The sequence below is a fragment of the Gasterosteus aculeatus genome, chromosome 6 (genome assembly GCF_964276395.1).
Source record: "Gasterosteus aculeatus chromosome 6, fGasAcu3.hap1.1, whole genome shotgun sequence".
NCBI lineage: Eukaryota > Metazoa > Chordata > Actinopteri > Perciformes > Gasterosteidae > Gasterosteus > Gasterosteus aculeatus.
The window spans coordinates 5161447-5179132 of NC_135693.1; the positions used below are offsets into that span (position 1 = coordinate 5161447).

Genomic DNA, 17686 nt, shown 5'->3' on the forward strand with positions numbered 1-17686 from the left:
ATCCTGACTGACACCGAGCTTTACACTTAAAGGTCAAAGCAATGTGAAGTGTGACGACATCGTCCCGGCGGTTACAGCGGTCAGCACTTTTTCAACGCCCTTGGTATATAAGGACACATCTTAGTATGGCGACAAGTGCCAGTAAATAACACCAATCCTGGGAGCTGGGATGACATCACGTTTAATACCTTTAAACACATGGACGCAATCGACTGCAGCATAATTCAAGCTTTCCTTGAGTGTGTTTGTCGTGCACACCCCCCAACACACGCACCCGCCCGCATCCCTTGCGTCATTTGACTTCTGAGACTTCGAATCCACCCGTGGGCCCTGAGAAATGAGGTCAGACCAACCACAACGCTGCAGGAGATCAGCATCACAACATGGTGACATTTGTGAACGGATACAAGACGAGGCAACAGGAGGAAGTAGAGCACCTGCAAATGTCAACGAAGGTGGGGACGCACCACAGAGCTGTTGGGTTACATTGATGATGAGTGCATGCAAAACACGGGTTGTTGGGAAGTGGCTTGAGCACTGCCGGGCTCCCCCTTAATGATGGCAATTTACTTTTGCGGCACTTTGGAGCCTGTAAATGCACTTTGCATTGCTTGGAGCCTCCTTTCTTGTTGACATCCTTCTTGTATCTCACATTATAATTAACACTTTGACGCTGGCAGGAGTACAGTTCCATTCAAATGTTGGAGCTCAGGTCGTTAGGTCTGGCGTGGTGTGCAAATATTTAGAATAATACACATTCCTGATCTTTGTGAAGTTGAAGGCTAATCTACACTGTAAAAAAAAATCGTGAAATATAGGCTGCGGTAAATTACTGGCAGCTGTGGTTGCCAGAGGTTACCGTAAAAAGCAAAGTGACATAATGACGTAATAAGACATTACGGTATGTTTTTTTGCACCCGTAAAAAATGAGAACCGTTTTGTTTAGGGAAAATAACTATTAAAAAATTGGATACTTCAATCAGACTTTCAAAATAAAAGTGTGAAATATAAAATGCAATTTACAGTTTTTCACCGCACTTTCCGATATGCTCTTATGCATTTATTCCCAGCACCGTTTCAGAAACTATTGCCCGCTATTCGCACACGAACGTGCGCACTGACATAGTTTGTGCAGCCGCAGTCTCGGGTCGCTCCGCATCGGCGGCGCGGGGAGGAGCGGCGCGGACACCGCGGCTGCGTCCGGTGCACAAGGCGCGCAGCCACCACTCCGCACACGCACCAAGTTTGTATCCGCGCAATGAATCCTGACAACGGCACCAGAGAGGAGAGAAGTACGGACCATTCCATCTTCGCCGTCGGCACCTACAAACTTCTCGCCTTCGCCATCGGGACCATCGGGGTGTTCGGCTTTTGCAACAACGTTGTTGTCATCGTCCTCTACTGCAAATTCAAGAGGCTGCGGACGCCCACCAATTTGCTGGTGGTCAACATAAGTTTGAGTGATCTGCTGGTTTCCGTCATCGGGATAAACTTCACGTTTGTTTCGTGCATCAGAGGCGGTTGGACTTGGAGCAGAGCGACGTGCATCTGGGACGGCTTCAGCAACAGCCTGTTTGGTGAGAGAGATCACGCGAGGAGATCCTCGTTTCTCATCCGTCAGTGTCGTCGCGTTAACTTTTCTTTTCTGAAATAGTTGAAGACGGATGTATTAAATCTATTTATGCCTATTTCGGGGCATGAATAGTATTCTGACCGATTGGGAAAATGAGCACACGCGGTGTGAGAGTTGGGAGGCAGAGATGAGCTCACCCACAGCACACAGCGATGTTTAACGCATGAAGTCGTTTTCATAACACACATGTTTGAGCAGCTGGCAGATGAGCACATTTTCTTTTTATGGTGGCACCTTTTGTCTCTCAGCTTTTGGAGGGTTAAAATACAATTTAATGACCTTCGTGTCAGCGATGTGCTGCGGTTAAATCAAAAGATACTAAAATGTTCTCTGACTGTGTTTTCTTTTTTAAGGGGACACATTTTGCCTTATGCAGAGGAAGGATTCTGCCACCAGTTTTACAGCCTCTACTTCACTGTAACATCAGAGTTCAGCCAGGTCCCTGAATCCAGGGGTGATGGATGTGCTGTAATGAGCTCATTAGAGCCGCACAGCCTCAGGCTTTTTGCTGCTTATCAGCAAACTGAGCACTAAAGGTCGTGGCCGTGACCTTCCATCTCCCCACTGTCCTCCGACTGACATTGGCTTCCTTGCACATGATCTAAGGAACGTTTTCCCGCCTCAGTCATGTCAGCACTTTTTGTGCATTGCAAGTTTGCCACGGATGAGATTTTCGAATCATAACAGCACACCGGGTGTTTACGTCCAGATGAAAAGTTGACGTGCGTGTTCGTGTTATTGTGATTTCTCCCTTCATTGCTGAAATGACATTGAGCCTTGAAGGGATGTGGCGCCTGTCGGCTTTTTGGCAAGATTTCAGAAGATGGCGGAGATCTAAATCGTTGTGACACCTCGTTGTTAGAACCCCCCATGTCATTGACAGAACAGAAGTTGTCAATGTGTACATGGGGGCATTACTAAATGTGAAAGCCCACCCCAAGGTCACGTCGTTATGCAATGGCAAGATCACAAATCCGGAAAAAGGCAAATTCTTCCGCAAAGGCACCTGATAAACAAATAGATCCCTTAGCTTTATCCGCACAGGAGACCTACATGCGGTTATCTATCTGCCTCCTCCTATGTGTTATTCAGAGGGGGCCGGTGTCATTGTGCCACACACACACACAGAATACCCCCTGGCAGCTCTGTCCATGCACATCTATCCCGCTGCCTGAAACTCTAGCTGGGTAGCTGTGGCTGAAGCTGAATGCACAACCTGAAACAAGTCACCAAATACATGGTGTGTTTGTAATTAGTGTGCGTGTCAATTGATGCTTTCACCACACACATCCAGAGATGATATTACGGCCTAAAAGTTTAAAAACATTTAGACTAAAAGTACATTGGGGTGTGTGATTGCATAGAAGTGTGTTTGTGTGCATGCGTGTGTGTTAACTGTCCTCTGGCTGTTGCAGCTCGGAAGCATAATGTTGCACAAGATAAACACAAGACTAAAAGCTATTGCTATTTGAATACCAGACGCCGGATCAATGCAGCTTATGCAACCCAGATCTCAGAGGTCTGTGTGTGTGTGTGTGTGGGGAGGGCAGGTATTCATAAAAGACTGCTTAAATATGCTGATCGGCATCAAACGCGCTGCTCCCCCTCCCCCCCCTGTCCTGCCAGGCATCGTCTCCATCATGACTCTGGCGTCCCTGGCCTACGAGCGCTACATCCGGGTGGTCCACGCCCAGGTGGTGGACTTCCCCTGGGCGTGGCGGGCCATCGGCCACATCTGGCTGTACTCCCTGGTGTGGACGGGCGCTCCTTTGCTGGGGTGGAACCGCTACACGCTGGAGATCCACCGGCTGGGCTGCTCTCTGGACTGGGCCTCCAAGGACCCCAACGACGCCTCCTTCATCCTCCTCTTCCTCCTGGCCTGCTTCTTTGTGCCAGTGGGCATCATGATCTACTGCTATGGGAACATCCTCTACGCCGTGCAAATGGTAGGTCGTCCGCCTTTTTTGATAAATCAGGAATCAGCTGTACTAATAAACAGAGTGAAGAACATATAGACTAAATGTTGGTTCGCTGATCCAAATCGTTGGACTAAAAACTGGGAATCTTTCTGAGCTGCTTGTCATCACCAATGTAGCCTTCAGAAGTGTTAAATGTGTTATATGTATAATTAAAACGATGACATCTCAATGTGAACTGATTTCTCATTTCAGGTCAACACATAGCTAACAGACAATTTACTTGCTTTCATATTTTCTCATCATTAATTCATCTGTGGACCACCCAAACGGACATTTCAAATGCCTGAATTCTTTACTGTGGAGAACTGCTTCTACATTACACGTCATTGTTCTCTGACAGACCACATGTCTGATCACATTTGAACACCCGGCGAGCCGCGCGGTCCTTGCAAGTCTGTGACATCAGCCGATCAAACTGCGTTGAAGAGAAACATTTCGGACTTATTTGGAATGTGTGTGTTGCAACCCAGTCTCACAGCAAAACGTGTAATAGCTACGCTGTGGACCAGCGTGGTGTGCTCACGCTTTTTGGGGAGAAAGCGTGACAATGCAACGTTTGATTTGCAACGAGGTCACGTGACTATCAACTTCCCCTCAGCTAAAAAAAAAGGAAATGGCGGACTGTTGGTCTATTATCTATTATAAATGCATCAGCATTTCTATGGCATTTCTAGCGAGAAGTATGCGTTACATTTTCATAATGTTCTATCAGAGAATGTAGAAGACCTTCCGTTTATTAGTTTCTAGTGACGTAGTTGCAAGGCAATGTAAATGAATGGGCCAAAATAAACCGTAGTATCGTGTTGGGGAGAAAAGCGTGAGAATACCACGTTCCACGACGTAGCTATCACATGTTTTGCTGTGAGACCGGGTTGGTGTGTTGTGTGCAAATGAACAATGTTCGTCTTCACTCCGTTGTCACAACAGTTGAGACGGGACGTTTCCTTTTAAGTGATTGCCCCTTCAAACCCCGTAGCACGTGTCTTTCAGTTTATACAAATGACGTACCGCTCATTCAGTCCAAGACTCCAACTGAACTCCAGGTCACTATATCATCCACACTGTGACTGGTGTCGTCACGGTAAGGATGGCTTCTAAGCGAGCCCACGGGCCTTTGTTAGAAGGGTTCAGTATTTTAACTTTTTTAAGTTTCATAAGTGACAAATCGTGCATTTGAATTCATTTAAACTCTTTAAACTTCACTGACCAAGTGCTGACTTTCTCTCCTCTTTCATTACGAGCTTTTTTAAATCACAGTAGGCTGTTGTGCCTTCAGGGCTCGGAAAGCTCTTTGTTCCTTGTACCTCTACTGATACTTGTGGGGCCTCTAGCTGTCGCTGAAGACAGCCTGGAAAAATAAGAATTGTGATCAGCCTGTGAGGATGACAGTTAAGAATTTGCATTTTTGTGAATGATTCATGCAAAAGAAAAAAATACATAGAAAGTGTGTCTCATAGAAATTCGACAGCACCAAGATTCTCTAAACAGAAACAGTGTCTGTACCTTTGAGAATTTTGCCTGTACAGTGTTTTGCACAGGAGAGTAAGCAAGCCATAATAAATATGCAATATGAATCAAATCGGACCGTTTGGTACGGCAGCCATCTCTGCTTCTCCTTCTTCCTCGTACCTCGTAGGACGTTTACACCTCAGAGGTCTTGGGAGGATTTCATACTTCACAGCCTCAGAGGAGATGTTCTGACAATCTTCAAAGAGATGTACTCTGAACCATAGAGATTATTTTTGGCTTCTTGTAAAGCAAATATTTGAAATTCAGTGATTCCGTCAGAAGTCTTGAGGGAGTCTAGGAAACGCTCCCCACTTTAGCTGCATTCCGTCACCAGACGCTGGTCTCCTAGATAGAAACCTTCTCGGTGTCAGGACTCTCAGTTCTGCTAAGGCTTATTTTAGGAATGATCGAAAGTGATGCTATATAACGTCTATAGAACTTCTCCCTCCCACAAATAAAAAGTCAGATAAATTATCAATGAAATGCATTGTTTCCTAATTCAATATGCAAAGCTGCGACCTAGATTTGGTGTGTCATGACCAGTAAGTGTGGGGATCTATTGCAATTTATTCACCGAATGACTCTTCCTCACTCATGCTACTATTATAGTGCATTTTCGCACTCAGCATCATCCCATAATTCTTACTTCTACCCACAAAAGCGTGCGTTTGAGCAAAGGCAATATGGGATCTCAATAGTAAACCACACATGCAAACAGAGACACAGTGTCTCTCTGGTCTCAATTGTAGTGAGACAATGTGCAATTTACAAAGATAAAAAGGACATTTTCCCCTGTGCCTGTACAGCAGTAATGTTTGTTTAGGATGTGTCCTCCCCTTGCTGAGAAATGTTTACACAGAAGTCCCAAAATTCATGCCAACTGAGGCTGGCTCCAAAAGCGAGTCAATCCGCATAGAACCCCACGTTGAAATGCCCTTTACAGCAAAAGTAAAGGTGTTCATAGAATAGTATGTTCTTCTTCAAGCCTTGTATGGCAGAATATGGCAGTTAAAAAATGAAATAAAAATTTGAAAACAAAAGCTGCAAAAGGTCACATTGTGTTGAAGGTCATTGAGGTCAGTTGTTCCCAACTGGGAAAAGCCAACATGCTAACATCTATCCCAGCCATCCTCACGTGCCCGTGCAGATCAACAGGCCCAGAGACAATCTGGTCACAAAACAGACCATCCTCTCATGACGGCATCTTAATCTCCCCCATTTCACATAGCTGCGCTCCATCCAGGACCTCCAGACGGTTCAGATCATCAAGATCTTGCGATACGAGAAGAAGGTGGCCGTTATGTTCCTACTGATGATCTCCTGCTTCTTGTTGTGCTGGACGCCCTACGCCGTGGTGTCCATGATGGAGGCCTTCGGCAGGAAGAACATGGTCTCTCCCACGGTGGCCATCATCCCCTCGTTCTTTGCCAAGTCCAGCACGGCCTACAACCCCCTCATCTGCGTGTTCATGAGCAGAAAGGTCGGTAGCTCTGTGAAAAGTACATTTTTAATCTATTTTATTGTCGTAGAGGAGCATTTGTAAAAGATCCATTTAAAAATGTGAATAATATCTGCATCATAGTATCATAGTTGTCCCAGGTTTAATAACCTTTGTACCGGTGGGTGTCCTTGGAGACCGATGTGTGTGTTTGACCTGTTCACAGTTCCGGCGCTGTTTGATGCAGCTGCTCTGCTCGCGGGTAACGTGTTTGCAGTGCAACCTCAAAGAGCGCCCCCTGGCTCCGGTTCAGCGCCCCATTCGACCGATCGTGGTGTCCGCGGCGTGCGGCGGCGGCAGGGTCCGGCCCAAGAAGAGGGTGACTTTCAGCTCCTCCTCCATTGTCTTCATCATCACCAGGAATGACATCCGCCACACGGACGTGACATCAAACACTCGAGAGTCCTCGGAGGCTAACGTCTTTCAAGTGAGGCCGTTGTGATCCAAAAGCAACAGGACTCCTCAAGCCCACCACTTAGTATGCCTTAGGACCGAACATGCCAAACCGAACCAAAAATAACCCGGTCTTAACCTCCGGACACAGTTACATACTACAACAGGTTGTAAATACCCAACTGGCTCCCTGAATGAGAGTGTTCTGCCTCAGCCGGCGACATTGTCCTCCACCATCAGCTGTGGCAATAGAAGCACATGAAGATGTAGTCGACTAGTTAAATGTTTATTTTAGATAAAGAATCACACCTGTATGTCAAACATAGCACAACTGCAGAAATGCGTGGAGATTTTTAGAGGCCGGCGCTGTTGGGAACTCGATTGCATCGACGTGTGATGACGGACGTCCTTTTTTCAGTTGGTACCCAACTTCAGTGAAACATTGAAAACAAGCTTTTGCTTTTCAGCCACAAACCATAATACATTGTTGTGAATGGATTCAATAAAGAAATCCTATTTTAAGCTACCAAAGGTTGTGTATCTCATTTCCCTTGAGAAGCTCTAGTGGGACGGTCAGAGCAGTCACTGTGAAATGACTTTGGGTGTTTTTCTAAGTGTGAAGTGTGATTAGATGAAAGGAGATGCGAGCGCGACCTCGGAGTGCTGCAGTGAGACGATCCTTTCATAACCGCCTGGTTCCTCAGCGATCATGGATGTCCATGGCTGGTAAAACCCTTAATTAGTGAGAACATTTTAATGCGTAACTGAGTCAATGTCATAGGGGGGAAAAAAACGTGCTTGTTTTCTTGCTATTCTTTTAACTAAATATAAAAAAACAAGTTCCACGAGTTCCACGCCTCACTTCTAACTTCTGCTGTGGCTCTGTGCTAACGGGGCAAAAACAATTTAATCATGCAACTCTTTCCAAATGTCTATCGAGAGGCGTCACTGTGGTTTCAAGGCTTGTTTGAGTCCCAAAGACTGAGTGGAGAAACACGTATTTATTCAACATTTATCTCTTCAGTATACAGTTTGTATTGACTGTTTGTATTGTAACTCCCAACTGATCACTGGAAATACTCCATACTAATACTCCTTGCCAGTGGGTTTAATACTGCATAATACTGCCATTTTGGTTCTCTCAATGAAAAAATGTGACAATGTTTTTGGATGGCAATTAAATATTCCAATCAGTCACACAGCTATTAAATGTTGAGGAATTCTACATTCAATCAACGCGTCCATCATTTAAGTCCTCATATCGCTACGTTCATTTGCCAGTCAAAGGCTCTCACTGTGTTCATCAGAGGATTCAATCAAACCCTAATTAAAATGGGACTCTCTGTCTGTCAGATCCGAGCCAGCGCTCGGGGGTTGCAGAGGGCCACGAGCCCGTCCCACATCTTCTCAGCGGGCCTGATGAGCTTGCTGATATCAGGAGGGTTTTTAATGAGCAGGTAGGAGCCTCCCAAAAGAGCTGCTGTCGCGCTCAACAGCAGGCCGCGGTTTATCACCTGTGAAAAAACAAAACATCACATTTTTGGAAAAAGCTACTGGATACGCAAACGTCATTTGAAAAGTGTTTATTTTTTAGGAATAACACTCTCACATCAAAAATGCAGAGAAAACGCCCTGTCAAGCCTTTTGCGGCATGATTGCAGATGCCCCTGTCCCCCCCCATCCCCTTTTGTGTCCTTTTGCCCGGATATAATCCAAAGGGTTTTGAAAATACACCACGGAGGCTGTGGAGTCTGTCCCCGCTGATGGAGGATCCATGGAGACAGTTCAGCACAGCGCCGGAGGGCAGACCGACTTGGCTCGTCACAGCCAGACGGGAGAAATGTGCTTTTTGCAGCAAAACGATGCGTTTGTGTAAGAAAAAGAAACACCTTTCACGCTCATTGCAAATAAAACGTGGATGTCAAAGGAGGCACGAATTACACTAAACTGTACAGAGGCATAAAGTATCTCTCAAAAAGAGTCAGTGGTACACATATTTGTCAGCGTGTCTTACCTTGTCCTGCCAATGCCAGCGGTCCACGGCCTCGTGGTACCTTGTCCTGGTGAAAGTGACCTGGAGGAAGTGATGGGAAGCAGATTATCTGGACTTTGTAACGAAGCCAGCAGTGGGACAATGCTGTTTTAGGATGTCAGCATTCCTACCATTGTGTACAGTGGAACTATCGTGCTTGGCATGAGGAAGTGGAGGAAGTTATCAACATGTTTTCGGAAAATGAACCATTTGGAGTTGACGTGGGCTCGCATCTACAAAACGGGAACAAGTACACATGTTAATGAAGTGAACTCCACTCTGCAGGAACGGGGAGGTTAAGCTAAAGCAAAGTTCTGCAATTTGAGATGTGTCTGAATAAATTTGGAGAGCTGGAATTTGACTGAACGGATGGTTAGTCAGATGTGGAGGAGAGTGTGGCTTCTACAGATGTTAAGAGCAAGCAGACACAGAACCTGACTGGATGGCTCTTCCATGCAGCGCTTTGTAAAGACTTTAAGGTTACTCGCTGTCATCGTGACTTGGGGCACGATGGGGGTTGGACAGAGGAGGATATCACAAGCGACCAAATGAAACGGGCCGTCATCTTGTTTGTAATTTCAGATGACTTTTTAAGATGATTTGAATTTAACCAAGCATATGTTACCTCGGCATTAACATTACAATTCAAAACACTCCCTGGCTTTTCATTTTAAACGTCTGTTTGCCAGAAACGTTGCTTTCGCCTTTACTCTACTTTCATGAAGACTTTCATGATTCTCGTGAAAGGTTTTTCTCAAGAATTCAAGGCAACATCTGGTGAGTGTTTATTCAAAGAGCTCAATGTTAATCTGCTGCTGTCGTGTGTTGAAGGCAAAACCTCTCCTACAGTGGGATCACTGCACATTCAATAGACACCTGAACCCCACTACAATGTTGTGTGAAGCAACGTATTTCAAAGCACAAGGACAAATGACCTCAATGTAGTTGTACATGGCCAGGTCTGCGATGGCGTGGTCGTCGGGAACTCGCACTCTGCTGTACTCTGGCAGCACGGCGCCTGAGTGCGGCAAAACAAAGGAATACAGACGATGATGCCTTCCACTCGTTCTCCGTCTCTTTTGGGCTTTGTTTCCTTGAAGGGTACTCACTGAAATCATTATTGAGCTGATCCAATATTTCTCCAAAGACAATGCAGTCCTCGAAGCCCTGTGACGCATGAGCAGACGAATGAATCTCCCTCTATTCAAATGGGCTTTTTCCCCCCCCCGCTCCTTTGAGTGTCACTTACAGCGTTCATCCCCTGTCCGTAGAAGGGCACCACCGCGTGGGCCGCGTCGCCCATGAGGACACATTTGTCTTCAATGTGATACGGGGAGCACTTGATGGACACCATGGCCTGTCCGGGCAGTCGGAAGTAATCCGTCTTGAGAGCATCGCTGCGGACCGAAATAAAACGATGACAAACTCGTGTCGGGGTTTTTTCTTTCTGCACTGCAACCGACTCTGGTTTTTGTTTGTAGCAAAAGCCGCCCGCCACTGTTTAACAGCCCGTGTTGGCAAATTTCCACTGTGTTAGTTATTTCAAACGTGACTTATCTCCTGTTTGTGTCGTTCGACTTCTCAATTTTAGAACCTTAATTCACCTGAGATAAAGGTTGTAGGACTCCCTGTTTCAAACAAGATGTATAAAAGTCAGGCGCTTTATAAGCTGCTCAGACTAACCTGGATCACGCAGCCAAACAAATGTTTTTGCCTCAGCGCTGCAAATAAGACATACCCAGAGGGGAGGTGGGTGCGTGTCTGCCTCGGGCGTCTCTGCACCTCATGCCTCCCGTGTCGCGTCACCCGAAGCCACAAACGGCATCACAAACCAACCTGTAACTGTTAGGCTGCGATTTTGCACTTGGCCGGACGCTGTGGACGCTGCGGATGTTTCCGACGGGACGACGAGGGATGACAGTGCTTTGTGAGGTCGCGTAGGTGCAGGGAGCAAAGGAGAGGAAGTCACTCACACTCCGATCAGTGGTATGGCGTCGGGGAAGTATTTCTGGAAGAAGTCGATGACTTCGTCGCCTGTGGTGATCTTCTCGAACTCATCAAAGGGCATGAAGAGGGTACAGGTAAAGGTCTTGTCCTAAAATAAGAAAACACAAACACAGTCAGATCAATAATCTATTGCAACACATTGCAGGGGATCTTTTGGCAGAAATGGAATATCATATCAGCAACTCTCTTTTCCTTTAGTGTTTAATCTCACAAGACTAGTTGTCGTAGAATGAGCCGTTTACATGTATACTGCTGCCGTGCCGTCAGCCCAGACTAGACGGTTCCTTAGGAACTAGGGCTGTGACAGAGTGAATGGACGCCAACGTCTGCTGGCTGCCTTGACCTGGTCTCCCTGAATGGAGCACAATAATTGAGCCGAGCCAGGAGAGAAGTCTGACAAACACAGACAAAGAGCGGCGGCGTGAAGGTTGGTGCAGCAGGCGCTTTGCAGTAAGTCACTGCTGGTCGTGAAGCTCTGTGAATTAGGCTAATTAACTCCAATTAACGAGGACAGGACCTCCCAGAGGTCAATCACACCCCGACATTGTCTGAATTGATTATGCTTTTGTCTTCGCCAAGAGATGTGAGGTAATCCCCTCAGAAACAAACAGCTCCCATTGCTCATTTTACAAGCTCGGCCTAAACACACGCCTAAGATGCGCACTCACCAGGTTGGGCAGGGCGATCATCATGAAGGTGTTTCGTGGCCAGATGTGCAGATAATTAGGCTTCATGGCGAACTGAGGACAAAGGAATCAGAGGAAATCGACGTTGGAGCCCAGCGCTCGCGAGGCTTACATTACAGGCATCTTGACCCCTTCAAGGAGGGGACGTCCACTCGGAGGACTGACCTCTCCGTCAATGGGTGGCATGGTGAGCTCCATGTAGCCGTGGGGGATGTAGGTCTGGCTGTAGTCGAAGCGGCTGCGGCGGAGGAATTGCTTGCGGATGGCCGAGAACGCTCCGTCACAGCCCACAATCAGGTCCGCGTTGATCTGCTCTTTGGAGCCATCTGACCTGAGAACCACGGCAGTGACATTTGTACCGGACATTTAAAATGAAGTCCTCTAGCTATTTGTTTTTTATATATTACAACTGAAAGAGTGTTTTTCTTTAAAACAGAAATGGGAAACTTTAGGATACATTTTCTCCAAAGTAACAGCTACATATTTCCCTGACACTTTGAACGATTGTTGTGTATAAGGCTCATTTCCCTTTACGCCATGGTGGTCAAGGTGATGGCATCTCATTTAAAAACACACCCAGCATGCAGTTCGGCCCATCTGCTCCTCGACTTTAAAAGCTGCTCTGAACAGCAGGAGTCAGTCTCCCCCACATCCCTGAACACAGATGCACCGTGCCACATGGAGAGGGATTCCTGCAGTAGCAGTATTTGATGAATTTGTACTTTCTTGTTTCTTGTTCTTTTGTTTTGTATCCCTATGGTTGAAATGCACTTATTGTAAATCGCTTTCGATAAAAGCGTCAACTAAATGACATGTGATGTAAAAGAGAAAAATGAACGTGCATCAGTTACTTACATGAGAATATTATTTTGGCACTTTATCGTCCCATTTTATGATCCTTTCCAGAGCACATAATGATGTTTGTATTGTAGCTTATTGAATAATTCTTCAGCTTAGACGTCAGTGAAATATATTCTTCATCTGTTTTGGCTGACATCTTTGAGGAAAGGGGAGGAGCAGGCCAACACATGAAGCGTTACTAAATCATGTTGCTATCGTAACTAGGTGATAGTAGAAAGCAACTGACAGATTCATTATGGGGTCTGTTTACATCAAAACCTAAATATATAATTTCAAACCTAATAAATAGTCTAATGAAAGCTTGAATTCAAGACTTCTCATACCACAGCAGCCACACGTTATTCGTCACATTCCCCTCCAGAACACGTCAACTCAACAATGATAAGATAGTTCAGGCCAAACGTACTTAACACTGATTCCAAAGAGAGCTTTCACCATCGGTGCAAAGTGGGTGTATTATTAGGTCACTTATCGGCTAGATTTTCACATAAAAACTACAATATTGTGGAAATACCCTGATGTGAAAGTAAATGGTAAAATTGCTCTGTAAATTTAAAAAATGTTTGAAGTTGAAGTGAGTCTGACAATCCTCTTGTGTGCATGTGACCCCACCTTCCCAAATTCATCCGATTGTTGATGAGTGTTCATTGACCATTTAAACTTCATTAACGTTATTAGATTTACAGCACTACAGTAGATTATGACTTGATCAGAGACCAGACTAGAATGCATCTAATTCATGCTGATGGTGCCGATCTCTGAACATTATCCATCCCAGTTGCAACCGGCTCCCCCAGTACATTTAATCACACAAGCTGGAGACAGGAAATAGGTGCCGTCACAGTTCAAGGACAGGAGGATCGGAGGGGGTCCGTGTACATTAGGGGGATTTTTGCATTCGAGGCACACTTTATGTAAAACATGACTGAGGTGCATTAAAGTGTGTTTCCACTGTTGCAGTAAGTGAACACGTTCACATCCACAGTGTTAACAAGGTACACGTCTCGCCACCAGGCATGAGAATACAAAATAAAAAAACAGCAATTCGTACACACATGTACAAAGCCATGTGTCTTAACATGTTTAGAGTTATAATAAAGAATCTACACATCCTCTTCCTAAAATTCCCTCCACACACATGTTTGTGTGTTACTCATGTTGTGTGGACATAAAACTGTTTGAATTACATTGTTGTTGTTGTTGTTGTTGTTGGGTTTAGGTTTAGGTTTCGTTAGGCAAAGCTTAGCTTGGGTTTCAAATCTAGGACATTCAAAGGAATCTTGATCATCCCTTATCAAAGCAATTATGGACGGATAAAATATAGATGTTCCAAAATTTACAATATCAAAAAAACAGCTGCACGTGGGGAACAAGGTGTCAGGTTGTGTGTATGTTAAAGTGACACTAAACAACACAAACCAAATAATACCATGGCACCGATTTGTTGTGGTAACTGCTGCATTTAAAACATTTGTTCATCAAAATAATTTGAATAAATAGCGTAACATGATATATAACATCACCTACAAAGGTTAGGGGCATTGTTTAGGGTCAGGTTACGTTCAGGATAAAGTTAAGCTTTAGATAAATCATGTTTAGGTTTATATTTGGGTTCAGGACCAGGTTACGGTTTAAGCCTCAGCCGGTAGATGACTGGGGTTATTCTCCAGGAAATGAATGAATGAATGAATGAATATTTGTAAGAGAGAAGGATCCAGATTATAGAGGTGCATGTGAGTAAGATGGGTAACTATTTACCTGGCAAAGGTCATCCGCCCTGTTTCAGCTCTCCAATCCAGCAGTTTGTGGTCAAAGTTCAACTTTGTGTTTGGATACGTCTCTGCCTCTGTGGGAGTAAAACGTGAGCTTATACGACAGATGCCAGCATACAGGTAACATCAGGTTCAAATGCACATGGAGCCTTTCACCACTCCAATAAAATGCCTCAAGGACACATGCTGCCAGCAAGCGGTTAAATCCTTGCCTCTGCAGAGGGGAACAACCTCATGCTGATTACACGGCTCAGGGCAGCTCTCACACTGGTGATGCTTTGATTGCCACACTCCCCAAAAAAATAGTTATCTTAACGTAAGGCGAAATCCTTTTAGGCCGTAAAGACCATGACAGCCCCCGGACGGCCCGCGGCGTAAACAAGCGCTTGAAAGAAGCAAAAAGTAGAACTGATGGCGTTCAATTCAGGCTGAATTGTTGGTTTCACAGAAACGACCTCTAACATTTGACTTCATGTTGACTAGTGACGTTCTTACTTGTTAACAGCTCTTTGTTCAGATTGGCTCGGTCCACTGACAGGATGAACTGAAAGGAAAATAATCTGTTAAAGTGCAATAACGTCCCGCTTCATAAACTGTGACAGTGTTCAGTCCAAATGGGCGCAGGAAGTCGCGGGCGTTGATCCTCTGTCGCCCCATTTGTGCCCTTGCGTGCTCTCACTGTCTTTATGGTTTATTTTAGATTTATTTAACCGCGCGAGCCCCTGCGGGATCTAGCACCAAACTGCCAGCCGGGTAATTAAAATACGTTTTCAGACTCACTAACCATGCTCGGTTGATTTGTGACATTATTTCAGTTAGACTGCACCAGTTGTCACTGCGCACTGTTCAACGTTTGGCACATTCTGAGTCGTCACAGTAAACAAACACATGTTGTTTGACTATGAATGTGTGGCTATGATAAGCACAGTTCTGGGATCAAATAAATTATAATTGTTAGTTTGTGTAAAACTGTACAGTTGACAATAGGATCGTATTTCAGTTTGGTCATAATATATCTATATAAATATATCTATAGATATTTCTCACATCATAACGATGGTCAGCTTACCTGACCTTTCTTCCCATAAGGGATCGGGGACTGTTTCCCATTTAATGAATGGATCATTCTTGAATTCATGGGGATCCCCTGGGAGACAATCTAAGGAAAAGTATACAGAAAGAAAAGACATGCATTTACGTCAGGATAAATATTTCTGCAAAGTGTAACAATTCACTTTGGCAAAGTCTATGTTTTCGGTGTCAAAGTAACCGTCCAACACGTGGTCGCCCAGCTTCTGGGGCGTGCATATCAAGCTCAGTGCAGTCAATGTGCACCAACAAAGACAATCCCTTACAATGGACGTAGGTATAAAACATCCTGGGTGAACTGCGAGTAGGGAAAGCAGCTCGGACACATGACAGGGGACCCGGCCATTAATGTATCAATTCAATTATTAGAAATTAAAAGAGCTTTCTATTCGGTTGGCTGCACCTCGTAGGTAGTGTGGTGTACAATAACGAGGGAAGGAACAGTGGATGAGCCATGCGTGTCTATTGTGTTATCTTTCAGATCAATAAACAAACAGGCCGGGGTCTACTCGCTGCGTACCTTGTCCTCCATCCCGACCTGCTTCAGTGCTTGCCGACCCCTGTGAGACAAAGCCAGGTTGATGCTTCTTCCCTTCACAACTTCGGCCCGCCGGATATCTAACCAAAATGAGACAAAACATCTTTGTTTCATCTAGGTGAAACAGTTATGTTTTTAACCTGTGTTTGCACAATGTTCCTGGACTATTGTAAGTCGTATGCAATGGATCTACTCTTCAGAGAGGGACATGATGTCACAATGTTAATTCCTGAAAGAGGTTTGAATACTACCTTCGCGGGATTCGAACAGTTCCACATTGAAGCCTCTTTCGGCAAAGAAGCAGGCGTTCAGCGCCCCAACCTCAATGGCGAAGGGGAGAAAGGACATTTCTCAGAACTTTAGTTCAACATACAAAACGAATTATTGCCCAACAAAGCCCAACGAATTATTGCCCAACAAAGCTGTATTGGCAGCTTATCCATAGTTAAAGACACAGCGTTTGTAATTGTATTTGCAGACTGTTTAAATGTTTGACTGCAATACGACTTTGACTTCGAACAAGAGCCTACAGCTCCACTTTAGGAGAAGACAGTCGGCTTGTTAAGGGTCAATATAAGAGATCGTAAAGACAAGACAAACATTTCCTTTTTATAATCGACTTTCCTTACCAAACCACCGCCCACTACTATAACTTTTTTCTTGTCTGTTGATTTCTCCATTGTGCTTCAGGTGTCTTGAACCTTCTCACTGTCCAGTTCAGAGTGCTATACAGAAGTGGTGGTGTAATGATTTAACGGGGGAGGAGCCAAAAGACTCCCGTGGAATGCAAGAACAAGCGAGGAAATAAAGTGCTGAGGTGCAAATTCATAGTGACTTTGTCAACTCGGATGACCCGTCCTGCTGTACTGGACCTGACTGGGTTTTCTTAAAATGAATCTAATGACAACCTGAGTACAGTCATAAGCCCTCCAGGATAAAAAGAGACGGGACAACAACAGCAGTGAGCGGATCGATCGACGTTCTTCTCTGATCGACGTCATTGGACAAACAACTGCTGCCATCTAGTGGCTGTGAGCAGCAACGACACTCAGCGCTTCTTGCATACCTGATAGTGGTGTGATGTCAAAATGTTCTTGGCTTTTTTTGCACTTCTTATTTACATTCTACGATTTGCAGTGACAGAACCAATGGTATTGACGAATAGCTTCGCTGTGTAATATATAGACATCGTAACAACATTGAGAATCTCCAACTCACGTGTCACTTGATCTAGTTCTACTGAGTACTACTACCTCGATCAGGTAGATGATTTATTGAACAATCAGTTTACAAGAAACACGTCACTACAATAATGACGTCACGCTACATTATTAGGAAAAAACATGATCAAAACGTAAACATGAAACAATAACATGTACAACCCATAAAACAATATCAAAAGTCAGAGTTAAACGAATTCTATTATGACCGTTTTAAAAGAAATATGTCAACAGTCCAATTGTGCTTTGTAGTGTTGTAACTTCCTGGCGGGTGCAGGTGTACAGTACCTGCAGACTTTCAGGTAAGACTCTTGATAAAATGCATCGGCAGTAAAATACACCTCATGCTCATTTAGTTGTACACAAACTGCGTCCTGTCTATTTCACACGAGTGCATCGGTTGCGTTAACTTCTCAATGCTTCGTAAATTGAATGCGTAGGCTGGTCTTCGTAAACCGATATGATACGC

The 17686-nt window shown here is 44.9% G+C and overlaps 2 protein-coding genes across 4 annotated transcripts; one reads left to right on the plus strand and one right to left on the minus strand.

Moving 5' to 3' along the window:
• The first annotated feature begins 1119 nt into the window (after positions 1–1119).
• Positions 1120–7543, plus strand: opn3 (opsin 3). Of its 2 annotated transcripts, none has more exons than XM_040178094.2 (4): positions 1120–1577; positions 3260–3579; positions 6350–6601; positions 6786–7543. In XM_040178094.2, exons 1-4 carry the CDS (start codon positions 1259–1261, stop codon positions 7059–7061), a joined length of 1167 nt encoding a protein of 388 aa, XP_040034028.1. In that variant the 5' UTR covers positions 1120–1258; the 3' UTR covers positions 7062–7543. The 2 variants fall into 2 exon arrangements, with proteins under 2 accessions (XP_040034028.1, XP_077960701.1); XM_078104575.1 differs by having other exon boundaries at positions 6837–7543.
• A 455-nt stretch (positions 7544–7998) lies between these two features.
• Positions 7999–17682, minus strand: kmo (kynurenine 3-monooxygenase). Of its 2 annotated transcripts, none has more exons than XM_040178085.2 (15): positions 17506–17682; positions 16249–16318; positions 15980–16077; positions 15440–15529; positions 14866–14914; positions 14357–14444; positions 11903–12068; positions 11720–11791; positions 11018–11139; positions 10294–10441; positions 10154–10211; positions 9980–10062; positions 9176–9277; positions 9027–9086; positions 7999–8526 (listed from the first exon to the last, which is right to left on the minus strand). In XM_040178085.2, exons 3-15 carry the CDS (start codon positions 15989–15991, stop codon positions 8362–8364), a joined length of 1215 nt encoding a protein of 404 aa, XP_040034019.1. In that variant the 5' UTR covers positions 15992–16077; positions 16249–16318; positions 17506–17682; the 3' UTR covers positions 7999–8361. The 2 variants fall into 2 exon arrangements, with proteins under 2 accessions (XP_040034019.1, XP_040034018.1); XM_040178084.2 differs by lacking the exon at positions 17506–17682 and adding an exon at positions 16627–16954.
• Between the last annotated feature and the right edge of the window lie 4 nt (positions 17683–17686).